The sequence below is a fragment of the Triplophysa rosa genome, linkage group LG22 (genome assembly GCF_024868665.1).
Source record: "Triplophysa rosa linkage group LG22, Trosa_1v2, whole genome shotgun sequence".
In the NCBI taxonomy this organism is placed as follows: Eukaryota; Metazoa; Chordata; class Actinopteri; order Cypriniformes; family Nemacheilidae; genus Triplophysa; species Triplophysa rosa.
In genome coordinates this window covers 7024373-7041209 of record NC_079911.1, presented here as the reverse complement: position 1 = coordinate 7041209, position 16837 = coordinate 7024373, and the positions used below count along the sequence as shown (strand labels likewise).

The 16837-nt window shown below is 39.8% G+C and overlaps 2 protein-coding genes across 2 annotated transcripts; both read right to left on the bottom strand.

Annotated features, from left to right (window-relative positions):
• Positions 1–62: 62 nt before the first annotated feature.
• On the bottom strand, positions 63–3938 carry mcidas (multiciliate differentiation and DNA synthesis associated cell cycle protein). The gene is made up of 6 exons (XM_057321689.1): positions 3926–3938; positions 3770–3825; positions 2219–2282; positions 1813–1901; positions 1002–1112; positions 63–783 (listed from the first exon to the last, which is right to left on the bottom strand). The coding sequence occupies exons 1-6, from the start codon at positions 3936–3938 to the stop codon at positions 124–126; spliced, it is 993 nt and encodes a 330-aa protein (XP_057177672.1). The 3' UTR covers positions 63–123.
• Positions 3606–16821, bottom strand: dhx29 (DEAH (Asp-Glu-Ala-His) box polypeptide 29). The gene is given in 27 exon segments (XM_057321832.1): positions 3606–4152; positions 4288–4384; positions 4519–4650; positions 4763–5080; positions 6023–6113; positions 6212–6348; positions 6614–6839; positions 7594–7668; positions 7753–7881; positions 8012–8100; positions 8414–8498; positions 8603–8723; positions 9663–9807; positions 10043–10183; positions 10297–10473; positions 10948–11091; positions 12131–12739; positions 12813–12933; positions 13018–13186; positions 13290–13451; positions 14450–14576; positions 14660–14800; positions 15177–15319; positions 15641–15770; positions 15884–15997; positions 16147–16220; positions 16520–16821. Coding segments are annotated over 27 exon segments (4116 nt in total). The 5' UTR covers positions 16683–16821; the 3' UTR covers positions 3606–4096.
• Between the last annotated feature and the right edge of the window lie 16 nt (positions 16822–16837).

Sequence of the window (16837 nt, the reverse complement as noted above, 5' to 3'; positions counted from 1 at the left end):
CCAAACAACATTGACCCTTATTGATAACCATTATACGGACACAAAACCACATGAGACATTTCTCAAAATATCTTCTATATTAGGTGAACTCTTTAAGAATGCTGATTTAGATGACAGGACTGTTCAGTCCTCGCTAGGAACCCAAAGGAACCTACAAGAACCACTTGGCGTGTGAGCTGTAAATGCCTTTCCGTGAGGGAAAACCTTAGTCTTTACAGTACTGTGTTCTCTTATTGAGATCTTAAAGCAAACACCATTCGTCTCCCCAAGATCCGATTTGACGAAAGGGGTTTCTGTAACTACCCGAAGCCCACGGAAAGCCCCAAACACGCTCACCCTCTCTGTGACCGGTGCGACCTGCTGCTTCGAAGAAACCTCCAAACTCTCATTCGGAGTCAGATCTGACTCTTCTCCCAGCGGTTGAGGAGTCCATTCATTTTGGTCCAGCTGAGCCTCAAGCTGCTCCAAGTCCAGCTCCACAAGTTCATCATCGAGCCTGAGCCGCTTGCAGTCTGTCTCATAGTCCGGTCTTGTGTCTTCAGCATCATCTCCTCCAGCTTCTTCACAGAGAAGATCGCTCCAGCTGGACCACAGCTGCCGCTTGACTCCTGATGCCGGGTCAGTGCTGGTCGAGTCAGCTAAAGATGTATAAGACGGCTCGGATTGGTCCTCTCGTGTCAGCAGAGAGATCCAGGCATGTTGTGATCCAGTAGAACGACCCTCTGTTATCTCGGTATTTGTTTTTGGTGTCGATGTCGTCACATGGTGCGATGTTGTGAAGACCTAGACATGAAGTAGAAACAACAAATAGTCACGTGTGGGTGTGACATCGACAAATATGGAGATCTTGATGCCATAATGATGCTGAAGTTTCACAGGCGTGTTATTGTTTACTTTCCGGAAGGGTGAACATAACTTACGATCATTAAAAACCTGGACAATTTACTTATATTTTTATGGAGAAGTCATGCGAAGTGCATTTGATGTAAAAGATGCTTTACATCAAGTGTGGTTGAGTAATGCTCAGCCTGTTCAGTTAGCTTTCTCAGCTGGGCGTTCGCATCCCTCAGGGCCGAGATTTCCTCCTGCTTTCTCCTGAGTCGAGCGTGAAGCTGTGGAGAAACAAAACCGCTAGTTTTTAGTAATACACTTAAGTCAGGCATGTTGTGACTCATTGTCAAGAAATACATCTGAATAGATTTCTCAGTCATTTAAATAACAAATATATGGATTCAGCGACACAGTGTGTCTGAGGATAATAATCATTTCTCTGCTGAGTCACTGATAAAAAAACAGAAGTTGTGGTAGGTTATGTCACATCGGACATTTTTCACAGTGTGAATGTTCGCAGCTACCGCATGTGAATTTGTCTCATGATTTTGCAGTTCCCTACGTTTTCTAATACTGAAGAGGACAATAAACATTTAAAGGAACAGTTCACCCCAAAATGTGGAAAAACTTCTTTGTTTTGAGGAACACAGAGAAAGATATTTGAGAGAACGCTTGTAACCAAGCAGTTCTGGGGCACCTTTGGATCCCATTGTAATTTTTTATTTGGTAGTCAATGGTGGCCAAGAACAAGCATTCTTCTAAATACCTTTCTCTGTTTATCAGCACAAAGAAATTTATACAGATTTGAAACAATTTGAGGGTGAGGGTTTTTTTGGGGGGGTGAACTGTCTCTTTAAGATTCGAAAGGTTTCGGTCACTCCCCTATCTTCCATTGAGCTGGAATAGTGTCATTTTAACAGTGAAGAAATTACACTCAATAAATTATTAAGAGGAATAATGTTTTTTTTCATGTGTGCTCACCTGTCTGTTCAGCTCTAGAGAAGTATCCAAGTCTCTGTGGTCTGGAATATCAAATGTAAGTAAATGTGTGTCTGTAGATGGACATTCCTCTTTAAATAAGAAAGAATAAATGTTTGTCGACGGTAATAAAAACATCATTACATCCCTTTATGAAAATTACCCATGGTTTTACCACAAAACCCCCCCGATGGTTTCTATACTAAAACCATTGCAATCACAAAGTAACCATGCTTTTGCATAAACAGATTAACCATGTGGTATTTATTTATATAAACCTGGAATTTTTATTTTTGTGAACTATCCCTTTAATAGGCAATATGTTATCAAATTGTCAGTTTTCAGAATTAATTTATTGCATTTAGCCCCAAACTATCGTTTATATATATAAATATAACGTGCGTCTCACCTGCGGTGAAGTCCAGCAGATCTTCAGTAGATGATTGGTTGACTGGAGCTTCTCCGTCATTCTGCTGATAAAATTAAACAAATAAAAAAAACTCCTATGAACATTCTTAAACCGTATTTATTATAGCAGAATTGGTTTACCACAAGATAAGACAGATGAGTGTAAAAGCAGGTCTGCATGATGATGAACTGATGCTGAAAGTGAGCGCATGTGAACTCATTTCTGCGGTGACGTCAGAGCGCGGCGGTTGTCGTCAGGTGCGCGCGTAGCGACGTGTGCCTGGAGTCCGCGCGCTTCAGAGCGCCCGTTGATTCAGCGCCAAGTTCGCCAACTGTCGACATTGTTTGGATGTTGGAAACCTTGACACCAGTGTTAATGCTTTCAAACGTCTGAAGAAACCTTTTTGATGAACTTTACAATATTTTATATCAGCTAACTACCTGTGTACGTACACAAGCTACGTATTTTTGGTCATTATTTGATTCAAATATCTTATTATATTATATTTCAAGTTTCGTCTTTATCTAATTCTAATATAGGCTATATTTCACTAATGTATATTAGTATGTCGACACAATTAATATCAATTATATATAAATAACAATTTTGTAAAGTGCACTTTTTAACAGTGATGTATACGAGCATACATATGTGTATATTGTGTGTGTATACAACATTGTTCTTCTACAGCATCAGTGTGAAGAACCTTTTGCAGCACCCTTATTTTTAAGTTTCAGCAATAAAACGCTTCCTTTCAGGAAGTCACTAATGTATAGTTATTCATTATTTAGTTTTATAGCGTCTTGGGCTTTTAGAGCTGTAATAGAGCAGCGGATTAATCGATCGCTTTAAAATGCCTAAATGACTGAAGCCTGATGCTTTAAAACCCTCCGACAACAACATACATCATATTTAAGTTGCACTTTTGGAGATTGTATATATTCTAGTTTACGTACTAAGTTATGAATTAAGGAATGATTTCAGATGACTTAAATGTCTTTATTAATTCATGTTTAAAACAACTTCAAACTGATTTGATGTGGTTTAGTATACTAGTATATTGTAGAATAGTAAATCTGAAGAATGCTGTGAGATTTCATACCCCAAGTAAACATCAGTGAAATGTTCAATTCAACCTGCAATCATTATATTTTTATGTCATTATATTTAAATGTGAGAGTCCACACCTCAACTCAACGTAATAAGAAAAAATGTGATCTCACTTTTAAAGTCAGTGACATGGTAATAGACTTCACTTTGAATTGAATGTGTCTATAGAAATGATACATCTTAACCACTTAGTTATGTTTACAGGAACGCAATAAAAATCTAATGTAATATCTAATTTACTTGTATCTGTTACGTTTCACAGTAGACGAAGGTAATCCACAGTGAGAATATATTTAATTAAAGCACTCGATACAGATAAACAGAACTCCAAGAAGGCAGTTACCACACAGTAGACAAGACAAAGAACAAATGAAAAAGGCAGTAGGCTAAATAGTGTCCAAGTGATGACGATAACAACTAACAGGTGCGAGTAAGACAAACCAGGTACAGGTACGGGATCGTGGCAAAATTAAGTCCAATGGCAAAACCGGAGAAAACTAAATAGGGAAACAGACGTAAATGTGACAGTATCAATAACAAAACAATGACATTGTTACCACAACATTGTTTGTCTGGTCTGCATTCCTCACAGCTTACAGTAATAACCCATCCTATCATAACATAAGCTTAAAAGAACACCACAAGTATTTTGTTCGTTTGTGTTAAAATATTTTTATTCTGGTTTGGCAATTTACAAGCTAACGCTTCGTCGAGGTTTGTCAACACTTGATGTAGTCTTTTCATTATCGTATACAAAAAAGCACCACCTCACAGTCTGCTGTCTGACTTTATCAACTCTATGATCATCTGTATGGTCTTCTCGTCTAAAGAGAAAAAATATATTCAATAATGAATAAAACACCGATAGTGAAAAATCTGCACCGAAGACATTTACAGTAATTGTAGAATGACATGCAAACTTCTGTTCGGTGACATTTCTAGCTAAATGTATAAAATACCTTCCAAATTCATTTTGGGGTTGGCCAGTTTCCTCTCCAGGAGGGAGTCGATCAGCTTGCGAAGGTGTTTGAAGATAACACCAACTCTGACCGGAGCCTGATGGGAAATGGAACAGTATTAAGCGAGATAAGCGAGTTATCTTATTGCTCGGCAAACCATTTCTGGATGCATCAGTGCACCTGCCTGTAAGGTGATCAATGCAAATCATGCATTGATTTGCTCTCACTGACCTGGAAGTAGATCCATCCATCCAGAGAAATGAGTCTCTCACGGTGCTGTACGTCAATATCGCCTCCGAACAACAGCATCGATAAAGGGGAGATCAAGGTTGTGTCTCTAAGAAACACTTTGGAGTATTTCACCTGTGGGTAAGACCAGAAAATATCTCATTGACACTTCTATTCTGATTTCATGGGGTATTTAATAAAAACAAGACTTAATATGCCATCTTAAAAAATAGTCGATTCTAAGCACCTTTTCCTGGAAGAGGAGCCAACCGTGAGTCTGCAGGAAGCGGTTCACTGAGGAGGGGTGAACGTTTGCCTTCCCCTGAGCCGTCTCCACCACACACATCACACGCTCCTGAACATCTGGAGAGGGAGAGCAGAGAATACGGCCCACGTTGTCGTATAGACCCGCTGCGAGCACGGCGCTAAGAACAGAGATGTCCTGCTTGGAGAGCGGACCCAGGGCTTTAGAGTCAGAGCCGGGCCGAGAACGAGGAGCTCTGCCAGTCTTAGGAGCAATGAAACCGGCCTGCTCTACCATCCTGATGAGTTCCTGCTTTACATCCTGATAAGAGGATTAATACTGGATGGTTATTGACATAAAAGTGACATAAAGTCATCCAACAGCAATGTGAAAGACTGACAGCATGACAAGACACATACAAACTGTGATAAAAATCAAGGTTATCACATAAAACATTTTTTTTGGACTTTTCCTAAGTACATGTAGAAATATTATTAATATTACTTAAAAGTGAACATGAACTTGTTTTCTTTGATGTCTGAAAAAATACAGAGCATCTTTTTTGTTAGTTTGACCTGTTTCTCAGGTTTTGCAAAAAAAATGGAAATTGAAACAAATTTGAAATTTGGGAAACATACTGTTAGTAGTTCATAGAATAAAACAAAAAATATCATTTTACCTAAACACATACCTATAAATAGTAAATTAAGAAAAACTGAAAATGTTCTCTTAATTTTTTTCAGCGGCTGTATATTCAAGGTCAATGAAAATATGTTTACTTTTTACTTGATGGTTACATCACTTTATCAGAATGAGGACTTTATCAATATTAGATTTTTACTACACGATTATCATGGACAAAAGGATTTCGATATCTGAAAGTTTAGAATAAATAAAAACATGTTTAATTTATCTTTTATTTTCTTTATTTTGCGTCTTTTCTTTTGTCCAATGAATTACACTCAAACTATATTGAGCCACCTACTATACTGGAGTGTCAACCTGATACTGAAAAATGTATGATATTAACATTTGTGTGTTTTTACAATATCAATAATCACAGTTATTGTCAATAGCAGTATATTGCGAAACCCAAATCAACATAAATACAAAAACTGCATTGCTAAGGTTTATAAAAACTTTAGTCATTGACCCTTTAAAAGAAACATCTCATTTCTGTTTGCACACATGCAGCTAATGGAACAAACAGACATTTTTGGATTATCAATACACTTCAGCGGAATAAGAAAGTGCGTATTTAACCTCCATGGTCATGAGGGCGGTGCGGTTCAGGAAGTGTTTCCTACAGTAGGTCATCTCAGCTCGCGTTCCTTCACTTCGTGCAATCTTCCACCTGTAAACCCATCAGCAGCATCAGTACGAGTATTTTGATTTATTCATGTTTATACCACTCAGGTATTATTTCGTTGAGGATGTGTGATGTCATTTTACCCGAGGTAAGCGTTGTAGATGGTCATGTGATCCGAGTGGGCGGCTGCCAGAGCAAATTTAGCCAGGTTGGCTTCGTCCTTTCTGCTCATTGGAGTAGAGAAGGGCGACTTTTCCGACATGGCCGCTGCTATAGTGGCCTGAAAAAAAATGAATATTCTTTTATCAATTATTCACCCTCATGTCATTTCAAACCTGTGTGACTTTCTTTCTTCTGCAGAACACAAAATAAGATATTTTGAAGAACGTGGGTAACCAATCAATTTGACCCCAATGACTCCCATTGTATGAGACATTTCTCAAAATATCTTCTTCTGTGTTCCACAGATGAAACAGTCATATACAGGTTTTGAACGACATGAGGGTGAATAAATGATGTTTTAGCTAACATCAACCACCACTCACAATAGGTTCAAGGCAACCAAAAATAGCGCCAAAGATGAGCATCTTCCCGATCTTGACGTTGACAGGCAGGGTTGCCAGGTGATGACCGAGCGGTGTGAGGGTGTGGCTATCTTGCTGACAGGCGCCGATCTTCCTCAGCAGACTGACAGCGTTGCACAAGGCCTGCTGCTGTGGGGGGTCCAGAGCTTGACACAGGAAACTCTCTGGTGAACCGTATTCACACTTCTGTTAAGACACAGAGAAGTGATACATAAGACACTGGGGTGAGTGTGTTCAAGCTTCATTAAAGCAGAAATGAGAAAAAAGCCTTTAATACTACAATACATATTCTTTTAAGAACAGTAAATAGTGATTTTAAAGGGGTCATATAACATGGCTAAAACGAATATTATCGTTTGTTTTAGATGTAATGCAATGATTTAAGGTTCAAAAACACTGTATTTTCCTCATACCATGCATGTTTGTATCTCCTCTTTGCCCCGCCTCTCTGAAAAGCTTTGAAAAGCGAGGTGTGCTATGATTGGCCAGTTAACCAGTGCCTAGTGATTGGTAGAATACTGCAAGCGTGTGTCGGAAATGTAACGCCTCTTACCATATTTGGAACATCAGGTTCCAAAGCAGTTGTACTGACAGGTACGCCCACCTTACTTGTATATACATTTGGGCGGTCTTAGTCAAATCATACCACGAACTGACGTAGATTTGTGGGGGTGTGGTTACACGAGGCGTTTCAGGCAGGTCTGGGTGAGCATTCGCTTTTAGACAGAATGCATCTTTTGTTCCGACACTTTCATTTTTGCAATTTTACGTGTCTAATACACGCATGGGCAACTTATAACATGCCAAAGACACAGAAAAACACGTATTCGCGCCATATGACCCCTTTAAATAATACAGTGTGTTAACAGTACAGTAAATACAGAACAAGTAGAAATAAAGAGAAAAATCTGTTCTGTGGAGGATAAAAATAAATACATAACATAATATGAAGGCAAAGCTCCTCCAAAGGCACCCTCAGGATCTCAGGTATGGAGTAGTCTATGAAGCTATCAAACCTGCAAAATAAATAGTCACACGGTTACTAACATCCCAACGTGTCACATTATAACAGTGACAGAGCGTCACAAGGTGGTGTGTACCTAAATTTGGGATAGAGGCGAAAACAGAAGCCCTCTCTGACACGCCCCGCCCTGCCTTGTCTCTGCAGGGCGCTAGCTTTACTCACAAATGTCTCCATGAGAGAGCTCATCTGACTGCTTTCGTGGTATCTAAGACAAGAAACCAGAAATAGATTATAACCACAACACTAAAAGACCAAACATATCAAGTTCATCAACATCGTATTTCCTGTAATATCTATACAGCAGATCTAACGTAACACTTTTGACTCCTGCTCACCGATTTTCTTTTGTTTTTCCAGTGTCGATGACAAACACAACATCTGGAATAGTGACGCCTGTCTCAGCGATGTTTGTAGACAGCAAGATCTTTAATAGAATGTTAAAAAACAATAGTATGTTAGTGTCACATTTTTCAAAGGACTTAGTGATAAAAATAATTAAGACATGTTAAAAATAAGCTGCTACTTCTGTAATGAACTGTTGAGTCAAATAATGCACATTGCATTGTGGGACAAAGTGTATAGTACAATATGCCCTGTTGCAAACTGCACATTTGAAAATGCATAGATAAAATTGATATAGTATGCATAGTACATACTGCAGAAATAATACAGTATTATGGTATTAGTATTAAGTATTATTATAGTATGGTATGTTGAACTGCAATACACTACAGTACCTTCCTGACTCCAGCAGGGGGCACTGTAAACGCAGCAGACTGGTCCTGAGACGATAGTGTGGAGTGAAGAGCTACCAGCTTGTATCTAGAAGCAAATGTACACTAAATATAAAATGACAAATACAATAAAAGATTCATGTCAAATTATATGTCTATCATCAAAGGCGGTGTGTTTTGAAGTAAAGTTACCTGTCCTTTGAGCTGAAGCGCCTGTCTGTGGTCAGCAAATCATACAGCTGTTGAATATGAGCCAGACCTGGGAGGAAGATCAGAACTGCACCTTCCACATCACGAAACTGAGGCGACTTGTCTGAGGTCGTGAAACAGAAGCACTTCATTTATTCATCAAATCTACAAAAGCTTGGGGGGGGGTAAATGAAATAGACGGTTTCATCGGTCTGTGTTTGTTTATCGGTCTGGCTGGTGGCTAATAATATAACTATTTATATTTTAATCAATTTACCTTAATATTAACTTATGTTAATATTTAACTGTATAATAATTGTATTAAATAAACAATTTGTTGAAATGCAACTTTGACGCATTTAAGTTTAGCCAAGTAACGGTTCTTCTACTGGTGACCCAAAATAATACTGGCTAGACATACTTTTAACTTGCTAGCTAATGTAATTTACGTGTTATTTCTTTTGCTTTTTATCAGAAATCATCTGCAGGGACTCCATTCTTTGCGGATGTATACCGGAAGTTAAAGGGATAGTTCAACCAAAAATGAAAATTCAGTCATCATTTACTCACCCTCGTGTCATTTAATACCTCTGTAAATGACTTTGATCTGATGAACACAGAGAAAGATATGTGGACGAATGTTAGTAATTTTCAGTTCCGGGACATCATCGACTAGCATAGTAGGAGACATTAAATGGTAGTCAATGGTGCCCCATAACTGTTTGTTTTCCCAAATTCTTCAAAATATCTCATTTTGTGTTCAACAGAACCCAAAAAATACAAACATTTTTTTCCTACAATGGTAGTGGATGATGTCCCAAAACTGAAAATTGCTAACATTCTTTCAAATATCTTCTTCTGTGTTCATCGGAACAAAGAAATGTATTCAGGGTTGAAACACTCTGAGGGCGAGTAAATGATGACAGAATTTTCATTTTTGGGTGTACTATCCCTTTAAGTTTAAGCGTGCATACACAGTATGTTTATGTTATTGCTTTGAAACCATCTGTCTATACAGAGGTGCACGCTGAGTTTTGATCTGTGCAGACGTGTGTTATTTTACACAGGTATGCCAGCAGGTCCAGAATCAGATCCATGTTGATTTTATTGGGGTTCATGTACTGCAGGACACGGCGCGTCCGACTGCTGAAGTGATCAAACTCGGGTCCCAGATCACAACCTGAGCAAGAATCCCTCACGATAACCTCCTACACAGAACAAATACATGTTAACTGTAATAGAAAGCTTCCATTTTTTTTTAGATTTAAAATGACAAAACATACTACATCTAAATAGGAGAGTTAATCCCATAAATGATTGAGTCGGTACAGGATTCACTCCAGAACCTGATTTAGAAAATGTGGTTTGCAGTCGTCTCTTTCTTAAAAACAGATATTACACACAATAGGTAAGAACTATGTAGATTTTGTCATCTGTGCAAACCTGGTGCTGAAGAGTTTTTCCTCCTTTCTGTGTGATGCTGATGTTCACCTCCTCTTCTTCTTCCACAAACTTCTGACTGTACTCTGAGTCCTGCTCCAGAACATAGCCTGTCTCCTCCACAATATCATCCAGGTGAAACACCTACAACCACAATTTACTCATGTGTCTTATTGCACTTCGCTTTTTTTTATTTAGTCAAGGTTGTACCAAAATAAGTGATGTATATTTGGCAATATTTAGCTGTTTAGTCTTGCCTCCACAGGGAATGTTCTGCCTGGTATGGTGACCACTGGACAGCGGTTAAAGTAGTTGGCAAACTTTTGGCAGTCGACCGTAGCGCTCATCAAGATCAGCCGCAGGTCGGAGCGCTTCTGGACGACTTCTTTGAGTATAGTGAGGAGAAAATCTGACTGTACACTGCGCTCATGAACCTACAGAAAACAATAACATCACACTGAATATACTAAATCTAGAACCAGGTTTTGAAGTGAAAAATATTTTCATAAAAATGTCAATAAGTGGTTTCTGTGGTTAATGCATCTTAAGGAATAGTTTACACAAAAATAAAAATCCTGTCAATATTTATTCACCTCATGTCACTCAAAACCTGTATATGACTCTTTCTTCTGTGGAACACAAAAGAAGAGATTTTGAGAAATGTCTCAGTGGTTTTGTGGCCATACAATGAAAGTCAATGGGAGACAGTGTTGTTTGTTTATCAACTTTCTTTAAAATATATATTTTTGTATTTTGCAGAAGAAATAAAGTCACAGGTTTGAAATGACATTAGGGGCAGTGAATAACCATCCCTTTAAACCAGCACAGACACAGTGCTCTTAAATGCAATTCTGGTATTCAAGTGTATACGCCTATATATTTATATTAAGTGAAGTGGTGATGTTTACCTCATCCACGATGATGTGCGTGAGGGAACTAAGGAGCTGATCCTGTTGCAGTTTTCGCAGTAAAACTCCAGTAGTGCAGTACAGCAGTCGTGTTGACTCCCCAGAGCGGTTCTCCATCCTGATTTGATATCCACACAGTGAATTCTGCAATGTCAGTATATTATGATACCGTTTAGTCATGACATCAATTTGCAGACCAGCCTGGAGGTATAATTTGACTAATATTTTTAACTTATTTAAAGGTCCAGTGTATGAAATTTAGCGGCATCTAGCGGCGAGGTTGCGAATTGCAACCAACGACTCACTCCACCCCTTCCCCTCCCTTTCAAAGCACTACAGGTGGCTGACACAGAACTAAGATGTCATCAGGTTTTCACTCCTTTGCCGAAGGAGGTCACGTATTTAGGAAACGCGCTCTGTCCATTTAGGGCTACTGTAGAAACAACATGGTGAATTCCATGTAAGGGGACCCGCGGTGTATGTAGATGGAAATAGCTCATTCTAAAGTAATAAAAACATAACGCTTCATTATGTCAGGTCTTTCCCTAGGAAGACATAGTTATGCATGTTAAATTGCATTTCTGTCAATAGATCCTCCACAGAATTACACACAGCACCTATACAGAGTACATAACATGAAATCATGAAAATGACATTTCATGCAGTGTGTAATGTTGTCGTGTTTGAAAGTAAGCAGTCTGTCAAGTTGCAAATCCGAATGTGAATGAATAACAAAGTTATTGGCTTGGAAAAAAGGGAGTCGACTCTGAATCACACAAACGAGTCGTCCCTAGTCCGATTCGCGAACCGCCGCGGATTTACATCACTACATATAGTCCCCGCCTACATTTTGCTAGGACTTTAGTTTCGCAAAAACTTCACTCTTCTCAGCCAAACACTGTAGCTCGTGAGCCTCATTCGCGGTAGACTAATAAAAGCAGACTAGACCATCTGACCAATCACATCAGACTAGGCTAGCGGAAAGGAGGGGATTAGACAGATAGATCGCAGAACAAATCATTTGCGAGTCAGTCAAGAAGTAAGGTAAGAATAACTGCCTATTATTACAAAATAATAGTGTTTTTACACCTTCTATGTACATAAACTTGTTGTTGGACACCAAAGTAGGACCTAAAAAAATCACTATTTATGTACTCTTTAAGAAGATATTTTGTAATCTGACCTTGCTTCCTGGTCCCTCCTCACTGCCCAGCTCCTGCGACACCCTGCTGGCCAGACTCATGGCTGAGATCCTCCTGGGCTGCGTCACCACCACATTGCACGGCTGAGCGCCACCTTCACCAACCAGGAGATCCTCCAAGATAAATTGAGGAATCTGGGTGCTCTTCCCGCTTCCCGTCTCTCCGGCGACAACCACCACGCGGTGCCGCCGCAGAGCATCCAGCACCTTCTGGCGGTGCTGATAGACGGGCAGCTGTTGCCTCTCCGCCAGCACTCTGCGAGCCACAGTCGAGCCTTGCAGTTTGAGGAACAGCGTCCGGGACGCCTCCTCCGCCACGAGGCCTCGTCCACGCTGGGGCTCAACGTCCTCCTGCAAGTCCAGGTTCTCCCAGGAGTCTTCTGGTTCATCTCCAGCGTCCCGGTGGCGGTCCTGCGGGTCGCCCTGTGGTTGGTTGCCCTGTTGCTGTTTGAGGTGGGTGAGCAGACGTGCGATGAACTGGTCACGTGGTTTGTTGATGGCGGAGCGGCTTTGCTCCTCCTCTTTGTGTTCACTGTCTCGCCACTCGAGCCACACGTCACGGTAAGTGGGTGGGAGCAGTTGATGCACCGACTAAATTAAGAATTGGATTAATAAATAAACCAAACTGGACCGATTCGCCAATGCGTGCTTGCTTAAAGCTAACCTGTCCTTTGACAAGGTCATAAAGGGCCAGTGTCGCTCCTAAGTGCTGTGCCTGCATCCCATCTTCAGTTAGGATAGTGGGACACACCTCCAGAACATCATAAAGCCTCTGAACCCGAACCCTGATGTGAATGACACACAATCAAACCTCAATAAACATCCTGTCAGAGCACAATCAGCCTCAAAGATAATGAAACTCAACATACCGGCATTTCCAATATCTCCCGACTGCTTTTTTCTCAAATGATGGTGGCGGGCTCTTCGGCAGGTTCTTCCTGCACCAGTCGATCAGAAACTGTTTGGGTGACTTGCCGGTCCAGCTTCTGGATGTGTAGTCAAAGTTACGGATGTCTCTGGGCTCTTTCTTCTTCTCCGCTAGAGCATCAGAAATTTCAAAGCATTATTATGTAAAAAATGTGAATAATCGTGCAGCCCGAAGAGAAATAGAAACCAAACCAAACTAAAGTATTTCTTGTACTTTTTTCTGCTACTGTTGGCGGTGCATTTGTCTGCTCAAAGAGGCTAAAATTAAGTTCCTCCTTTCCGTCAGTCACTGCAACTTACTTCTTTCCCTCTTTAGGGGCGTCTTTAACTTTAATAGCAGGATTAAACATTGGATGAGACTCCAAAGGCTTCATTTCTGTAATATAACACAGAAACACATTTATGGACCTAGACAGTGTCATAATACCAGAAACAATACCAGACAGAGGAACATAAACGTTATGGACAAAAGTATTGAGACGCCCTTTTTAACAAACGTGTGCATCTATTCTAATAAGTAATTCCAGTGATTCCAATCAAAACAAATATTAATGCTATACCATCCAATACCATATTAAACTTTTAGCATTTTTCTGTTCTGAAATGACTGTAGCCCTGTGTATAATTCATTAAAGGGTTTGGATGTTTGGCTCAAAGGCGTTCAGCTAGGTTCAGGTCTGGGACCACTCAAGTTCTTCCACACTAGACTGAATCAATCATTTCTTTTTGAATCTTGCTTTGTGCAAGGGGGGCATTGTCATTTTGGAATAGAAAAGCGTCTTGCACAAACTGTTGCTATAAAATTGAAAGCACACTGTAACGAGGAAGGCGGGACGAGAGCTGTGAGGGAGCGGTGCGAGGCCGGTGACGCAAGTGATAATGAGTGTCAGCTGCGCATTGCACCGGTCTCGCATCTCTCACAGAGGAGCTACGGAAGCATAAAAGGACAAGCGACAGGAGTGTACGAGGAGAGAGGACCAGGCCTGGACATTGTGTTAAGTTTTATTTATGTTTGTGTGGCCGGCAGTTGACCGTGAGGTAGCTGTCGGCCCTTTACTTTCGTTTTGTTGTTGGTTTATTTAATTAAAGTTTGATTTAATCTTCGCCTGGTTCCCGCCTCCTTCCTTCCTTGCTTTGAACTGTATTACACACACAATTCTCTAGAATATAATTATATGCAGCAGCATTAAGATTTGCGCTCACGGAAATGACCAAAGTAGCCAAACCTGTTCATTAGAAGGGGGAGTCCCGATACTTTTGTCCATATAGTTTATCTTGTAATAAATTGAAAGTGAAAGTAATAAGTATGAATAGCAAACAATGAAATACAGAAACAATCCAATATGATAAGCAATAGAGACGAGGTGTGGAGACCTTGCTGGATGACTCTGATGCGGTCTTGTGCTGTCCTCTGTCCTGCTTTGTCTTTCTTGGCTTTAGATTGCGCTGCCATCTCTTTAGCATCATACAGCTGTGCGGCCAGCACCAGGTATCTGTCATTCTGCAGGGAGAACATGTGAACTCAACCACAGCAGATTGAACAACATAATGCGGTGAAACACGCAAAACACTATTGTAACTCACAGGATCGAACTTCTCCTCCAGCTCAGGGTTATCTTTTCTCATGTCATTGCTTTCATCGTCTTCACTGCTCTGATCATCAGATTGCTCAGCGTAGCGTAGTATCCACTCCTTCATACTGACACTGCCTTCTTTTACTGGAGTCTGGTATCAATATGAGGAATACGAGACATCTTTCATCAGAATAAATTACTTGATTCATAAAGCGACTCTATGTACAATACCGTACTGTATACAGAAATCTGTTTTATTAAAATGTAAAAAATGTTTGCATCAAAAACAGTCCCAATTTAGTTTATAATCATTTTTCATACTCTGGTGCATTCAGAACAAAAAGGATCATTGTATGCTTATATGTAAACACCCTCTTTTCATGTGGATTAGTAACAGAGCTCTGTTTCACTTATATTTTTTTTGTAGCATCCAATATATTTTTCAAAAGCTCCATGCTGAAATAAAAGCCTCTAAGCCTTATTTGATTTGAAGTCTTTTTTCTCAAAGATCTAGGCGGTTTACACACTTCTGGCTTGGGTTTCTCCTCTTCTTTAGGTGCGTCTTTATTGGCTGCTAGTGGGTTTTTGTCCTCTTTAGGATGCTGGAACGTGGGCCGAGTCTTCTGCTTCTCCTCCTGCATCTTTTGGCTGAATCCTTCTGGCAGCTCATCTTTATTCATAGAAAAAACAAGAGCAAAACCATGTTTGGAGAGCGTTGAGACTGAGCCATAATAAGTCTACTTTATGCGTTTCTACTTTAATGCATCTACATGCTAGTGATCTTATCAAAGTTGAAAAAGTTCCCATCCAGAAACTGAAATGAACAAAAACGTTCATTGCTCATCTTACATTTCCAAATTCTGTGTAATATCTTGCCCCGCACCCACCACTACTAAAACAAAGTGAATCACAGACATGATGAAGGCTAAAAACAAAAAAACGGACATACTGTATAAATGTCTTTTTATAGGGTCTTAAACACTGGTTTTACCGTCTCTGAGATTCAGACAAAGCCAGTCGAGTGCCGAGTGCAGATCTCCTCCATACAGCACACTGCTCTTCATGGCCTCCTCTATGTGTTCTGTCTTAAACTGAAACTTCTGAAGAGCACTGTACAAATCCTGACAACACATACATACGTATCATCATAGCAGACCTTTTTGTTTTTTAAACATGATGTCAACCAGAATTATGACACAAAAAAGGCCAAACAAAAAGGTAACAAATTCATTACCAGCAACTTTTTGGTTGTGAGTCTCCCAGATATCGGTCCCTTATCTGCATATTCTTGTCTGTAATCATTGATCAACTTGATCACCTTTTTCTCCAGTTCTGGCTGGATTACAACCTTCAAGAAATGCAAACACAACATCAGTACTGAACGGCGACAGCTCAGACATTGTTTTAAAAATCTTTGGTGTTCAGCAGAATCAAAGTCATGTAGGTGAGAGAACATGATCACCGAAAGATGAAACAATCAAATAAAAGCACACATACCTTTAGGATTGATTTATCAGACACCCCACTTGTGTCAGTCTGTGTGTTAGTGTTGAGACTATATGTTTTGGGACCTATGAGGAGAAAACAAAATCTAAGGTAAACCATATGAAAAATATTTCATTCTAATTCATTCATTCAAAGAGAGACAAAAATTCCCAACATCCTTTTCATACAATTCTATCCATTCATATATGAATGTGCATGAGCTACTGATCTAGTGAGCCTTATACGTTATGTTTTCTGATTGTCTTATTAATCACCGTTTTTAAAGAATGATACAAACTCTCCAGTCTTTTAAACAATTAATGAGCTTAATTTCCATGGCTGTGTGTACGATTTTAATATGTAAACTGTTTGAATGAGGTCTGACCTTTTGGCTTGCTTTCTCTCGAGGCTGATTTCTCATTATTTGGTCTTTGTTGTTGTTTTTTGCCTGTAGATTCAGATGCTCCATTGGATGCATTCACAGCTGCTGCAGGAGCCGGCTGGACACCCGTGGGCACTGCTGCTGACTTCTTTTTCTTCCCACCCATTATTAAAATGATCAGTTCAAGAGTGTGTTAGTGATAACAAAATAATATAACCTGTTTCTCCATAAATCAAAGCTTTGTGACTGCAAAATAACGTAGAAATCGAGTTTGCATGCCTTTACTGACAGCCAGCTAAGCCAAAGGTGTGTGAAGGCTGA